The sequence below is a fragment of the Oncorhynchus keta genome, chromosome 22 (genome assembly GCF_023373465.1).
Source record: "Oncorhynchus keta strain PuntledgeMale-10-30-2019 chromosome 22, Oket_V2, whole genome shotgun sequence".
Lineage (NCBI taxonomy): Eukaryota > Metazoa > Chordata > Actinopteri > Salmoniformes > Salmonidae > Oncorhynchus > Oncorhynchus keta.
In genome coordinates, this window is record NC_068442.1 from 38,475,684 (window position 1) to 38,491,609 (window position 15,926).

A 15,926-nucleotide genomic window follows, 5' to 3' on the forward strand; every position below is an offset into this window, starting at 1 on the left:
GGGTTGCTACAGTATAACTTTTTAATGTATATAAACAATGTGCATATAAATGTAACCATTCAAAACTAATACAATCTGAACAACATAATAATAGAATATTGCACCATATTAAAGAAAAATAAATAACAATGTGCAAAACTGGTCCCACTTTTCTCTCTCTTCTTGATTGCCATGTTATAACCAGCAGCACACAGCAATGCTGACCATATTTTGCTTTTATGAGAGATTTGCATTCAGAAATGCAAGCTGCCTCACTTGAGGGGCTGATGCGGTTTCTTCGCTCAGTAATTATTTGTCCAGTTTTCGAGAAGACCCTCTCAGAGGGAACAGATGTGGCCACTATGCAGAGTCTCCCTGTCATGACTTTAGTAAGCCACGGGTAGACAGAGGCCTTGTTCTTCCACCAGCTCAGAGGATCTCTTACAATCAGGTTGATTGTTTGGGTAAGACATGGATGATGAATCCATTTTAAAATGTTCATGTCTTTGGTTATGTTAGCTGCATTGCCGCTAACACAACAGACCACTTTTCCATCTACTTGACATTCTCTGGCCACTCTCAACAGTTCCTCTGCCAAGTTCACTGAGGTGTGTCTGTCGCTGAACTCAAAGCAGTTTGGAAGACAGCTAGACATCGAAAAATCTTCAATGAAGTGACATGTAACCGACGTACAAGAAGTGGTTACCCTTGATGTCCAGCAGTCAGTGGTGAGGCAAACTGCAGTAGCTTTTGGACTCTTTCCCACGCTGAGGCCTGTGTGCTCTCATACAGTTGTGGAATAAGTGATTTTGAAAGGGTTTTCCTGCTTGGAATTGTGTACATTGGATTTAGACTATTGCTATCATTTCTAAAACCTCTGTCCTCCACGGTTGAAAATGGCTGGAAATCGGTGGCAGTCATTTTAGCCAATGCAATATCAATTTGGCCTTGTTTTGCTACAGACAGACTTTGGTATAAACTGCTCCATAGAAGACTGCGTTGCTGTGGGTTACGGAGTAGGCCTACTAGAGTGAGTGGATACATCTCCACGTGTGGAGGTGCTGGCTCCACCACTATCACTAGCAGGCCCGCTAGTTTCTCAAAGCTCCACTATAGTTCACAGTTGGGTGCACAGTTCGCATATGCCGGTGTAGGTTGTGGGTAGAACCAGCTTTATATGAGATTTTGTTTTGGCAAATTCTTCACTGTGCTCTAACATTGTCTACATTATTAAAATGCATCCAAATGATACTGTGCTTCCGACTAATTTTCCAGCTGTTGTTTTCACAGCTGTCGTTACTCTCTCTTCTCGGCTGCTAAGTGTGTGAATGTGAGTGAGTTGGCTTTGCCCTCCCACATGCATCTTTAGTTCATTGGTTGACACTGCGTGTCTGACAGGAACAACAGGTGAGTCTGTTAGTCTGAGCACAACAGTCAGGATGAATTTGTGTGCACTTGTGCATTTAGGCCTATATTATTATTATTTATTTTTTTCGTTCTTTGAAATAGTTAATTTTATTCATTTAAATCTTTTGATTATTCATATCTTCATTTTTTTATAAATAGATTTGGCTCTTCTGATATGCGAGCCGGCTCCCAACGTTCACCTACAAAAGCCGGCTCTAAGCATATGCCTAAATGGCAGTGGTGGAAAAAGTACCCAGTTGTCATACTTGAGTAAAAGTAAAGATACCTTAATAGAAAATGACGCAAGTAAAAGTGAAAGTCACCCAGTAAAATACTACTTGAGTAAAAGTCTAAAAGTATTTGGTTTTAAATATACTTAAGTATCAAAAGTAAATGTATTTGCTAAATACTTACGGGTTAAAAGTATACATCTTTTCAAATTCAGATTCCTTATATTAAACAAACCAGACCCTTTTCTTGTTTTTTACATTTACGGTCTGCCAGATCAGAGGCAGTAGGCATGACCAGAGATGTTCTCTTGAGTGTGTGAATTAGAAAATATTTCTGTCCTGCTAACCATTCAAAATGTAATGCGTAGTTTTAGGTGTCAGGAACTATGTATGGAGTTAAAAGTTCATAATTATCTTTAGGAATGTAGTGAAGTAAAAGTTGGCAAAAATATAAATAGCAAAGTACAGATACCACAAAAAACGACTTAATTATGGCAAGGAGTCGCCTAAAGGGAACATCCCCTCCCATTCAGCTTTAAAGGTGGCACGGAAAATTCAAAAAATATTCTTTAGAAATATTTAACTTTCACACATTAAGTCCAGTACAGCAAATGAAAGATAAGCATCTTGTTAATCTACCCATCGTGTCCGATTTTTAATTTTTTTTACAGCGAAAACACAACATATATTTATGATAGATCACCACCAAATTCAAAAACACACACAGACATTTTTCACAGCCAAGGATAGAGTCACAAAAGTAGAAATATAGATAAAATGAATCACTAACCTTTGATTATCTCCATCAGATGACACTCATAGGACATCATGTTATACATGTATTGGGTGTTTTGTTCGATATTGTGCATATATATATATATGAAAAAATCTCAGTTTACATTGGCGCGTTATGTGCAGTAATGTTTTGATTCCAAAACATCCTGTGATTTTGCAGAAATACTCACAATAAACATTGATAAAAGATGCAAGTGTTATTCACAGAATTAAAGATAAACGTATCCTTTATGCAACCGCTGTGTCAGATTTAAAAAAAACTTTACGGAAAAATAATAATCTGAGAACGGAGCTCAGAACACAAAGAAATAGCCGCCATTTTGGCGTCAACAGAAGCTACCTTTGAATATCTTCATCAGAAGGCAGTTCCAGGAATCCCAGTTCAACAAGAATCCCAGTTCAACAATAAATGACTGATTTGATTTGTTCCATAAAGCCCATAATTTAGCCACTTGTTAATAGCTTGTTCAGCCCAGCATTCAATCCTCAAAAAGCATGAGCAATCCCTGCACAAGTCCCTCATCTTGGAATCTCCCTCTGACACACTGCTGCAACATGACCATAAATGTTCCACCTGAAGCAGCGCAGTGGATTCAACACAAAAGCTCTAACAGGATAACTGATGTATCCTAACACGACTTTGTCCGGTAGAGACTGAATCAAAAATAAAAATGACTGCCAGCTGTGCCATCAGAGTCCCTGGCTTCGCGCCCAGGCTCTGTCGTAACCGGCCGTGACCGCGAGGTCCGTGGGGCGACGCACAATTGGCCTAGCGTCGCCCGGGTTAGGGAGGGCTTGGTCGGTAGGGGTGTCCTTGTCTCATCGCGCACCAGCGACTCCTGTGGCGGGCTGGGCGCAGTGTGCGCTAGCCAAGGTGGCCAGGTGCATGGTGTTTCCTCCGGCGCATTGGTGCGGCTGGCTTCCGGGTTGGATGCGCACTGTGTTAAGAAGCAGTGCGGCTTGGTTGGGTTGTGTATCGGAGGACGCATGACTTTCAACCTTCGTCTCTCCCGAGCCAGTACGGGAGTTGTAGCGATGAGACAAGATAGTAGCTACTACAACAATTGGATACCACGAAATTGGGGAGAAAAAGGGGTAAAAAATCAAATAAAAACTAAAAAAAACTAAAAACGACTGACAGTGACTGATCTGATGAAGATTCTCTGGTCTGATGAAACCAAGATTGAACTCTTTGCCCTGAATGCCAAGCGTCACATCTGGAGGAAAGTACATGGAGATCCTTGATGAAAACCTGCTCCAGAGCGCTCAGGACCTCAGACTGGGGCAAATGTTCACCTTCCAACAGGACAACAACCCTTAGCACACAGCCAAGACAATGCATGAGTGGTTTCGGGATAAGTCTCTGAATGTCCAAGCCAGAGCCCAGACTTAAAACCGATCGAACATCTCTGGAGAGACCTGCATTGTTTCCCACCCACCACTGGCCAACCCCCTCTTTTATGCTACTGCTACTCTCTGTTCATCATATACGCATAATCACTTTAACCATATCTACATTTACATACTACCTCAATAAACCTGACTAACCTGACTAATCTGTATGTAGCCTCGCTACTGTATATAGCCTGTCTTTTTACTGTTGTTTTATTTCTTTACCTAACTATTTTTCACCTAATACCTTTTTTGCACTCTCGGTTAGAGCCTGTAAGTAAGCATTTCACTGTAAGTTCTACTCCTGTTGTATTCGGTGCACGTGACAAATAAACTTTGATTTGATTTGAAATAGCTATGCAGCGACGCTCCCCATCCAACCTGACAGAGCTTGTGAGGATCTGCAGAGAAGAATGGGAGAAACTACCCAAATACAGGTGTGCCAAGCTTGTAGTGTCATACCCAAGAAGACTCAAGGCTGTAATTGCTGTAGCAAAATGTAAAAAATGTCAACGGGTCTGAATACTTTCCTAAATCACTGTACACATACAGAGACAGAGGGGCGATGTTTCACTCGGTCGGATGCTTTCTCTGGTGAGACAATTTTTATTTGTCACATACGCATGTTTAGCAGATGTTATTGCGGGTGTAGAAAAATGCTTGTGATTCTTAGCTTCAACAGTACAGTAATATCTAACAAATAATATCTAACAATTTCACAACAATACACACAATACACACAAATCTAAAGTAAAGGAATGGAATTAAGAATATAGAATTATTTGGGCAAGCAGTGTCAGAGCGGCATTTTTTAATATATTTTTTTTATTTCACCTTTATTTAACCAGGTAGGCTAGTTGAGAACAAGTTCTCATTTGCAACTGCGACCTGGCCAAGATAAAGCATAGCAGTGTGAACAGACAACACAGAGTTACACATGGAGTAAACAATTAACAAGTCAATAACCCAGTAGAAAAAAAGGGGAGTCTATATACATTGTGTGCAAAAGGCATGAGGAGGTAGGCGAATAATTACAATTTTGCAGATTAACACTGGAGTGATAAATGATCAGATGGTCATGTACAGGTAGAGATATTGGTGTGCAAAAGAGCAGAAAAGTAAATAAATAAAAACAGTATGGGGATGAGGTAGGTAAAAATTGGTGGGCTATTTACCGATAAACTATGTACAGCTGCAGCGATCGGTTAGCTGCTCAGAAAGCAGATGTTTGAAGTTGGTGAGGGAGATAAAAGTCTCAAACTTCAGCGATTTTTGCAATTCGTTCCAGTCACAGGCAGCAGAGAACTGGAACGAAAGGCGGCCAAATGAGGTGTTGGCTTTAGGGATGATCAGTGAGATACACCTGCTGGAGCGCGTGCTACGGATGGGTGTTGCCATCGTGACCAGTGAACTGAGATAAGGCGGAGCTTTACCTAGCATGGACTTGTAGATGACCTGGAGCCATTGAATAAGATAAAGTAGAATAGGATAGAATACAGTATACACATATGAGATGAGTAATGCAAAATATGTAAACATTATTAAAGTGACTAGTGTTCCATTATTAGAGAGGCCACTGATTTAAAATATATGTATATAGGGCAGCATCCTCTAATGTGCCAGTAATGGCTATTTTACAGTCTGATGGCCTTGAGATTGATGTTTTTCAGTCTCTCAGTCCCAACTTTGATGCACCTGTACTGACCTCGCCTTCTGGATCATAGCGGGGTGAACAGGTAGTGGCTCGGGTGGTTGTTGTCCTTGATGATCTTTTTGGCCTTCCTGTGACATCAGGTGCTGTAGGTGTCCTTGAGGGCAGGTAGTTTGCCCCCGGTGATGCATTGGGCAGATCGCACCACCCCCTGGAGTGCCCTGCGTTTGCGGGCGGTGCAGCTGCCGTACCAGGCGGTACAGAAGTAAAATTATAAAAACACAGAGACGAAAGAGTTCCTTTTTCTCTTGGTACATTTCTTGAGGAAACCTTGTCATCCATGAATATGTGCCACTGGGTGAATGTGCTGCTAAAAAAAGCCAATCCGGGCGAACATAAAGAACAAACACTGTTCATGATTCCACTCGTTCGCAAAGAAGGCAAGTGTGATTAGAACTGTCAAATCAAGAATATAAGTGTTCTGAGCATTGATCAATGCTGGGAGCAATATTTAGATGTTGACATGTCATTTATTTTGTTTACAAAATTTATATTTTGCACTATTCATTAATTTTTCAAATTAGAAAAAAATAACGAAATCCGGACCTCGTTGTCCTCATATGTAGTTATGGCCATGAGAGCCCTTTATTTCAACAGAAGGCTCTGGTCTGGCCCGTAGACTATACAGACGGTCAGACCTATTTTAAGAGTTCTGTGTCAGGTGATAAATTGTATAAACAATATAATATGTCATGTTATTACATGAATTTGCATTAAAAGATGGCTTGATGTCTGACAGGATGGTTATTGCTTGAAATACTATTTAAACTAAATTTCACCTTCATGGCATAAGAATGAGTGTGTTTTTGTCACAACCCGGCTCGTGGGAAGTAAACAAGGAGCTCTTATAGGACAAGGGTATAACAACACAAGGCGAGATCCAGATGCAGACACAGGAGGCAGATGGTCTGAACTCTGATATTTATTATAATCCAAGAGGTAGGCAAAAGGCAGGTCAGGGAGGGGCAAGAGTTCATAGCCAGGGCAGAGTCCAAAATGGTACAGGGCGGCAGGCAGGCTCAAGGTCAGGGGCAGGCAGAGTGGTCAGGCAGGCGGGCTCAGAGTCAGGACAGGCAAGGCAAAGGAAGACGAGAGAACAAATAGGAGCTGAGAGAAAAACACTGGTTGACTTGGTTGAACTGGCACAGACAGAAAACGGGTATAAATAATGGGGAAGATGGGCGTAATTTTTCTCTTTATTTAGCCATCTTACAAATAAAACCTTATTGGTTCATGAAAAACTGTCACCATAGGATAAACTTTCTAGGGCAGGCGTTCCGCTGGCGGAACCCCACCACAACATTCCGCTGATAAGGCAGCGCGCGAAATTCCAAAATATTTTTGGGAAATATGTAACTTTCACACATTAACAAGCCCAATACAGCAAATGCAAGATAAACATCTTGTTAATCTACCCATCATGTCCGATTTAAAAAATGCTTTACAGCGAAAGCACAACATATCACAGCCAAGTCAAAAAAACACAGCCATTTTTCCAGCCAAAGATAGGAGTCACAGAAAGCAGAAATATAGATCAAATTAATCATTAACCTTTGATGATCTTCACAATACATGTATGTTTTGTTCGATAATATTCTTATTTATATCCAAAAATCTCAGTTTACATTGGCGCGTAACGTGCAGTAATGTTGTGATTCCAAAACATCCAGTGATTTTACAGAAATACTCATAGTAAACATTGATAAAATATACAACTGTTAGTCACAGAATTAAAGATAGACTTCTCCTTAATGCAACCGCTGTGTCAGATTTTTAAAAAACTTTACGGAAAAAGCATAATCTGAGAACGGCGCTCAGAGCCCAAAACAGCCAGAGAAACATCCAACATTTTTGAGTCAACAGAAGTTAGAAATAACACCATAAATATTCACTTACTTTTGATGATCTTCATCAGAAGGCACTCCCAGGAATCCCAGTTCGACAAATAAATGACTGAACGGTTCCATAAAGTCCATCATTTATGTCCAAATAGCCACTTGTTGTTAGCGTGTTCAGCCCAGTAATCTTCATGAGGCGCTGGCACTTCGTCCAGATAAAAACTTGAAATGTTCCATTACAGTCCTTTAGAAACATGTCAAACGATGTGTTGAATCAATCGTTAGTATGTTTTAAACATAAAACATCAATAATGTTCCAACCGGAGAATTCCTATGTCTGAAGAAAAGCAATGGAACGAGAGGTAACTCTGTCGGGAGCGCTCATCATGAGACCAAGGCACTATGCCAGACCACTGACTCAAAGAGGTCTCATGAGCCCCTCCTTTATAGTAGAATCCTCACTCAAGTTTCTAAAGACAGTTGACATCTAGTGGAAGCCATAGGAAGTGCAACTTGACTCCATAGACACTGTGTATTCGGTAGGCCAAACTTGGAAAAACTACAAACCTCAGATGTCCCACTTCCTGGTTGGATTTTCTCAGGGTTTCGCCTGCCATATGAGTTCTGTTATACTCACAGACATCATTCAAACAGTTTTAAAAACTTCAGAGTGTTTTCTATCCAATACTTATAATACTATGCATATATTAGCATCTGGGACAGAGTAGGAGGCAGTTCACTCTGGGCACGCATTTCACCCAAAAGTGAAAATGCTGCCCCCTATCCCAAAAGAGTTCATGAGAAGGGTGTGCTTGAAAGGATGCACATAACTGCAATGTTGGGTTGTATTGGAGAGAGTCTCAGTCTTAAATAATTTTCCATACACAGTCTGAGCGTGTATTTAGTTTTCATGCTAGTGAGGGCCAAGAATCCACTCTCACATAGGTAAGTGGTTGCAAAGGGCAACAATTTGCCAAGCTAAGAACCTCTGAGCGCAGCCTTGTCCAGAAATCTGGCAGTGGCTTCTGATTAAATTACATTTTCACAGAACCGCTTGTTTCAATTTCGATGACACTCTCTTGTTCAGATATCGGTAAGTGGACTGGAGGCAGGGCATGAAAAGGATAACAAATCCAGTTGTTTGCGTCATCCGTTTTGGGAAACTACCTGCGGAATTGCACACCCAGCTCACAGGGCTTCGGTATATCACTTTTTTTTAAACCTTTATTTAACTAGGCAAGTCAGAACAAATTCTTATTTCCAATGACAGCCTAGGAAGAGTGGGTAAACTGCCTTGTTCAGGGGCAGATCAACAGATTTTCACCCTATTGGCTACAGGGATTTGATCTTGCAACCTTTCGGTTATTAGTCCAACGCTCTAACCACTAAAAACGCTCTAACCACTAAGCTACTCGCCTCCCCAATTTGGTATTGTCTATAAGCTTGAGTGCTACACAAAAATTCATACAATGATGGAAAGACCTGTGTGTTGTCCTTGTTAATGCAGACAGAAAAGAGCTCCAACTTCTTAATCATAGCCTCAATTTTGTCCCGCACATTAAATATAGTTGCAGAGAGTCCCTGTAATCCTAGATTCAGATCATTCAGGGGAGAAAAAACATCACGCAGATAGGCCAGTCGTGTGAGAAACTCGTCATCACTCAAGCGGTCAGACAAGTGAAAATTATGGTCAGTAAAGAAAACTTTAAGCTCATCTCTCAACTTTAAAAAACCTGCCAATACTTTGCCCCCTGATAACCAGCGCATGTATGTTGTAAAAGCGTTACATGGTCACTGCACATATCATTGCATAATGCAGAAAATACACGAGATTTCAGGGGCCTTGATTTATCAAAGTTAACCTTTTTCACTGTAGTGTCCAAAACATCTTTCAAGCTGTCAGGCATTCCCTTGGCAGCAAAAGCCTCTTGGTGGATGCTGCAGTGTACCTAAGTGGCGCCGGGAGCAAATGCTTGCATTCACGTTACCACTCCACTATCTCTCCCTGTCATTGCTTTAGTGCCATCAGTACATATACCAACACATCTTGACCACCAAAGTCCATTTGATGTCACAAAGCTGTACAGTAGTATGGGGCTTGCCTGTCCTAGCCACTCGGTAGCTCACCATATAAGACGCTTCTAGCCCCTTCTTATTAATGGTATCTGTTGCTTCTATACGTCTTACTACTCGAAAGTCGTCTTTAATCTCGCTCAAAAAACTCCTGTGGCTTATTTTTTTAAATTGTCATGTATACGTCTGAGCAAGAGTGAAAGTTTCCCTCGAGGGAGTAACGGTTAATGTGACTGGATGTTAATTATTTGACTAGGCTACCTGTATTTGAAATTGTATTGTTATTTCGCTGAACACTAGAGGGTTTCATTTTATTTTTGGCAGTGAAATGAGGCTACTCAGGCGAGAGAGAGAAACTCACCCAAATGTATAGCCCCGTTGGAAAATATAAATGTACTGTTAGAAAAAGTGAAGAAAAAAAAGAAAACAAAGATTTTTTTAGTTTTAAAATGTGAATCATATTTATATTTGGCATACCCCGGACGGCATTACTCGTACCCCAGTTTGGGAATACCTGCCTTACATCATCTTATTTAATGAACATTAACAGCAATCTTCTGGTATATCTGCTTAGTACAACATTTAACAGAGTCACATGTTATGTAAATATATGTTTATTTTTTTACATGAAAATAGATACATGAATATACAAGGCATAGACAGTTAGTGCAAACTTGGAACTATTTTGGTATGAAGATTGAGAAGACTACTACTCCAGTCTCATTTTCAGTTAATTTATCACCTGATTTACTTAACAAAAGAAACATATAAATAGGTGGTCCAGGTATTCTCTATTGTTACTACAAGCAAGGGGGGAGGCCGATGACATCAGAGGGCACCATCAGACCAACCCGTCGAATGGCCTACTCCATGAAGTTTGCTCTTGTGTCTAAAAAAACACTAATTTGCTCAAAACATATTTTTTTGTACCCTTAAGTGTGTGTACATTACTGTATTTATACGTGGGATATTGTTTTTCAACAGGAAAAGTTTGTTTTTTAAATAGCTGGAGTGCGCCTTTAAAAGGGGGAGGGGAACTCAAACTAAACACAATCAATGAGTGCAAATATATGTGAGGTCTGCTTTACTGTATCATAGAAAAATATGCTGCAGACCTTGACCTAGTCAGAAATGTTGCAAATGCAGATAATTGACTTATATAATAACGGTTTAAGGCATTTATTGAAAAAATAATATTATATTAACAATACACATAAATGAATGACGTATGCCATTATATAAATACATATATTTACGTAGACAGCGGTAGTATTGCAGTGGTGCATTTTCAATGCTCAAGTCCAGTTATGTTTGTTTTTCCATATTGGTGGCCCATTACTCCGCAGCAGGCCATGTCTTTTGAGGACTAGTGGGGCTTCGAGTCTTGGTTGTCCCCTGAAAGAAATATACCAACGTTTTCAGCCTGATAGTAATAAAACAGGGCAAAAATCACAATGAACAGTAATAAACTGGAGGGGGAAAATACATGGTGCTTTATAGAATGTGCTCTATGGGTCACTACTGCTACACATGTCAAGACAGGATCTTTCAACTAGCAGCCAACATACCACACCCAAACGAAACATTGGAGTGTAGCTGAAGCGCTAAAATTACACACTTCAAATAGTAGCAACATTGCGCATGACACAGATATGTTGTGAGTGCAACCTATACTGGATTCATGGTCTAACTGTCTGTTTGTCATATAAAAAAAGGCAGGCCTCCAGACCAGTCTGGGGAACTCACAGCTGTCTGGGCTTTGGCGTAGTTCATGTGGGCGTAAAGCAGCACAGCTGTGTCATTGTGAGAGGCCTCCAGGGCGATGGACAGAGCATTACTGCCGTCCTAGAGAGGGAGGAACACGAAAGGGAGAGCAGGCTTAGCTATAAATCCTCTGAGGATACACATAGCACTCCAGCACATTCATAGCCACAACACACAGTTTAGGAAGATGAATAAACTATATGCCAGAACGTAATTACAAATCATTTGTAGATGCAAATTGACTTGAAAATCTATGGCAAGACCTGAAAACGGTTGTCTAGCAATAATCAACAATCAATTTGTCAGAGCTTAAAGAATTTTGAAAAGAATAATGGGCAAATGTTGCACAATCCATGCATGGAAAGCTCTCAAGAGACATAGAGATCAAAAGAGATCAAAAGTAATGTGAGCATTACATTGTGAAAATCAATTATGTCATTTCCGGTCACAACTTGCAGGCTTGTTTTCGAGTTGCTGTGCGTTTTGTTGTCAACCTATTTTGCTACCTGACAACTTTACGGTTTTCACTTTTTAATTACCGTTCATATATTTATTTATTTTTTCCTCAACTTTTTCACTCCAGACGCTTTATCTGGACACGATTCGTCAGGACCTCCAACAGCCGAAGCTAAGTAGTAACATTAACATGATGCCTTCTAATTGCAGTCGCTGTACTCGCCTTACGGCGAGGATAGCTGTGCTACAAGCCCAGCTTCAGACGCAATCGTTAGGCAAGGGTAATTTCAGTGTAGGAAAGGATGAAACAACGTCTGTGCCACCAGTAAGTACAGATAGTAGTATAAATCCCCTCGCACAGTCCCCGCAGCCGGACAACTTTCTCACGGTTTCTGGAAGGAAATGCTGTAGGAAAGCTCAACCGGTGTCGCTCATTCAGCCGACAGAAACTTTCAACCGGTTTTCCCCATTAAGCAGCGGGTCGGAGTCAGAGGCCGAGTCTTCTCTGGTCTCAACTCCTCCCGTTACGGGGTCTGAGACACCGAAGCTTCCCACCATTAGCTCTGACAAATTGAAAACTCTAGTCATTGGCGACTCCATTACCCGCAGTATTAGACTTAAAACGAATCATCCAGCGATCATACACTGTTTACCAGGGGGCAGGGCTACGGACGTTAAGGCTAATCTGAAGATGGTGCTGGCTAAAGCTAAAACTGGCGAGTGTAGAGAGTATAGAGATATTGTTATCCACGTCGGCACCAACGATGTTAGGATGAAACAGTCGGAGATCACCAAGCGCAACATAGCTTCTGCGTGCATATCAGCTAGAAAGATGTGTCGGCATCGAGTAATTGTCTCTGGCCCCCTCCCAGTTAGGGGGAGTGATGAGCTCTACAGCAGTCTCACAACTCAATCGCTGGTTGAAAACTGTTTTCTGCCCCTCCCAAAAGATAGAATTTGTAGATAATTGGCCCTCTTTCTGGGACTCACCCACAAACAGGACCAAGCCTGACCTGCTGAGGAGTGACGGACTCCATCCTAGCTGGAGGGGTGCTCTCATCTTATCTACCAACATAGACAAGGCTCTAACTCCTCTAGCTCCACAATGAAATAGGGTGCAGGCCAGGCAGCTGTTAGTCAGCCTGCCAGCATAGTGGAGTCTGCCACTAGCACAGTCAGTGTAGTCAGCTCAGCTATCACCATTGAGACCGTGTCTGTGCCTCGACCTAGGTTGGGCAAAACTAAACATGGCGGTGTTCGCCTTAGCAATCTCACTAGGATAAAGACCACCTCCATTCCTGTCATTACTGAAAGAGATCATGATACCTCACATCTCAAAATAGGGCTACTTAATGTTAGATTCCTTACTTCAAAGGCAATTATAGTCAATGAACTAATCACTGATCATAATCTTGATGTGATTGGCCTGACTGAAACATGGCTTAAGCCTGATGAATTTACTGTTTTAAATGAGGCCTCACCTCCTGGCTACACTAGTGACCATATCCCCCGTGCATCCCGCAAAGGCGGAGGTGTTGCTAACATTTACGATAGCAAATTTCAATTTACAAAAAAAATGACGTTTTCGTCTTTTGAGCTTCTAGTCATGAAATCTATGCAGCCGACTCAATCACTTTTTATAGCTACTGTTTACAGGCCTCCTGGGCCATATACAGCGTTTCTCACTGAGTTCCCTGAATTCCTATCGGACCTTGTAGTCATAGCAGATAATATTCTAATCTTTGGTGACTTTAATATTCACATGGAAAAGTCCACAGACCCACTCCAAAAGGAGCCATCATCGACTCAGTGGGTTTTGTCCAACATGTCTCTGGACCCACTCACTGTCACAGTCATACGCTGGACCTAGTTTTGTCCCATGGAATAAATGTTGTGGATCTTAATGTTTTTCCTCATAATCCTGGACTATCGGACCACCATTTTATTACGTTTGCAATTGCAACAAATAATCTGCTCAGACCCCAACCAAGGACCATCAAAAGTCGTGCTATAAATTCACAGACAACATAAAGATTCCTTGATGCCCTTCCAGACTCCCTCTGCCTACCCAAGGACGCCAGAGGACAAAAATCAGTTAACCACCTAACTGAGGATCTGAATGTAACCTTGCGTAATACCCTAGATGCAGTTGCACCCCTAAAAACTAAAAACATTTCTCATAAGAAACTAGCTCCCTGGTACACAGAAAATACCCGAGCTCTGAAGCAAGCTTCCAGAAAATTGGAACAGAAATGGCGCCACACCAAACTGGAAGTCTTCCGACTAGCTTGGAAAGACGGTACCGTGCAGTACCGAAGAGCCCTTACTGCTGCTCGATCATCCTATTTTTCTAACTTAATTGAGGAAAATAAGAACAATCCAAAATTCCTTTTTGATACTGTCGCAAAGCTAACTAAAAAGCAGCATTCCCCAAGAGAGGATGACTTTCACTTCAGCAGTGATAAATTCATTAACTTCTTTGAGGAAAAGATTATGATTATTAGAAAGCAAATTACGGACTCCTCTTTAAACCTGCGTATTCCTCCAAACCTCAGTTGTCCTGAGTCTGCACAACTCTGCCAGGACCTAGGATCAAGAGAGCCACTCAAGTGTTTCAGTACTATATCTCTTGACACAATGATGAAAATAATCATGGCCTCTAAACCTTCAAGCTGCATACTGGACCCTATTCCAACTAAACTACTGAAAGAGCTGCTTCCTGTACTTGGCCCTCCTATGTTGAACATAATAAACGGCTCTCTATCCACTGGATGTGTACCAAACTCACTAAAAGTGGCAGTAATAAAGCCTCTCTTGAAAAAGCCAAACCTTGACCCAGAAAATATAAAAAACTATCGGCCTATATCGAATCTCCCATTCCTCTCAAAAATTTTAGAGAAGGCTGTTGCGCAGCAACTCACTGCCTTCCTGAAGACAAACAATGTATACGAAATGCTTCAGTCTGGTTTTAGACCCCATCATAGCACCTACACGTACGCTACGGTCACAAGACGCAGGCCTCCTAATTGTCCCTAGAATTTCTAAGCAAACAGCTGGAGGCAGGGCTTTCTCCTATAGAGCTCCATTTTTATGGAACGGTCCGCATACCCATGTCAGAGACGCAAACTCGGTCTCAACCTTTAAGTCTTTACTGAAGACTCATCTCTTCAGTGGGTCATATGATTGAGTGTAGTCTGGCCCAGGAGTGGGAAGGTGAACGGAAAGGCTCTGGAGCAACGAACCGCCCTTGCTGTCTCTGCCTGGCCGGTTCCCCTCTTTCCACTGGGATTCTCTGCCTCTAACCCTATTACAGGGGCTGAGTCACTGGCTTACTGGGGCTCTCTCATGCCGTCCCTGGAGGGGGAGCGTACCTGAGTGGGTTGATTCACTGTTGTGGTCATCCTGTCTGGGTTGGCGCCCCCCTTGGGTTGTGCCGTGGCGGAGATCTTTGTGGGCTATACTCAGCCTTGTCTCAGGATGGTAAGTTGGTGGTTGAAGATATCCCTCTAATGGTGTGGGGGCTGTGCTTTGGCAAAGTGGGTGGGGTTATATCCTTCCTGTTTGGCCCTGTCCGGGGGTGTCCTCGGATGGGGCCACAGTGTCTCCTGACCCCTCCTGTCTCAGCCTCCAGTATTTATGCTGCAGTAGTTTGTGTCGGGGGGCTAGGGTCAGTTTTTTTAATATCTGGAGTACTTCTCCTGTCCTATTCGGTGTCCTGTGTGAATCTAAGTGTGTGTTCTCTAATTCTCTCCTTCTTTCTTTCTCTCTCTCGGAGGACCTGAGCCCTAGGACCATGCCCCAGGACTACCTGACATGATGACTCCTTGCTGTCCCCAGTCCACCTGGCTATGCTGCTGCTCCAGTTTCAACTGTTCTGCCTTACTATTATTCGACCATGCTGGTCATTTATGAACATTTGAACATCTTGGCCATGTTCTGTTATAATCTCCACCCGGCACAGCCAGAAGAGGACTGGCCACCCCACATATGCTCTCTCTAATTCTCTCTTTCTTTCTCTCTCGGAGGAGGACCTGAGCCCTAGGACCGTGCCCCAGGACTACCTGACATGATGACTCCTTGCTGTCCCCAGTCCACCTGACTGTGCTGCTGCTCCAGTTTCAACTGTTCTGCCTTACTATTATTCGACCATGCTGGTCATTTATGAACATTTGAACATCTTGGCCATGTTCTGTTATAATCTCCACCCGGCACAGCCAGAAGAGGACTGGCCATCCCACATAGCCTGGTTCCTCTCTAGGTTTCTTCCCAGGTTTTGGCCTT

At 42.1% G+C, this 15,926-nt stretch overlaps 1 protein-coding gene across 3 annotated transcripts in view; it reads right to left on the reverse strand.

The window, feature by feature from the left end:
* Window positions 1-10,023: 10,023 nt before the first annotated feature.
* LOC118401438 (KN motif and ankyrin repeat domain-containing protein 3-like) overlaps window positions 10,024-15,926 on the reverse strand; it is a 43,207-nt gene continuing 37,304 nt past the window's right edge. For all 3 annotated transcript variants that reach the window (XM_035798938.1, XM_035798939.2, XM_052475160.1), the window contains exons 10-11: window positions 11,172-11,270; window positions 10,024-10,820 (exon numbers count right to left, since the gene is read on the reverse strand). In XM_035798938.1, coding sequence (XP_035654831.1) covers window positions 10,761-10,820; window positions 11,172-11,270 — 159 coding nt within the window. In that variant the 3' untranslated portion in view covers window positions 10,024-10,760. The remainder of the gene's footprint in view (window positions 10,821-11,171; window positions 11,271-15,926) is intronic.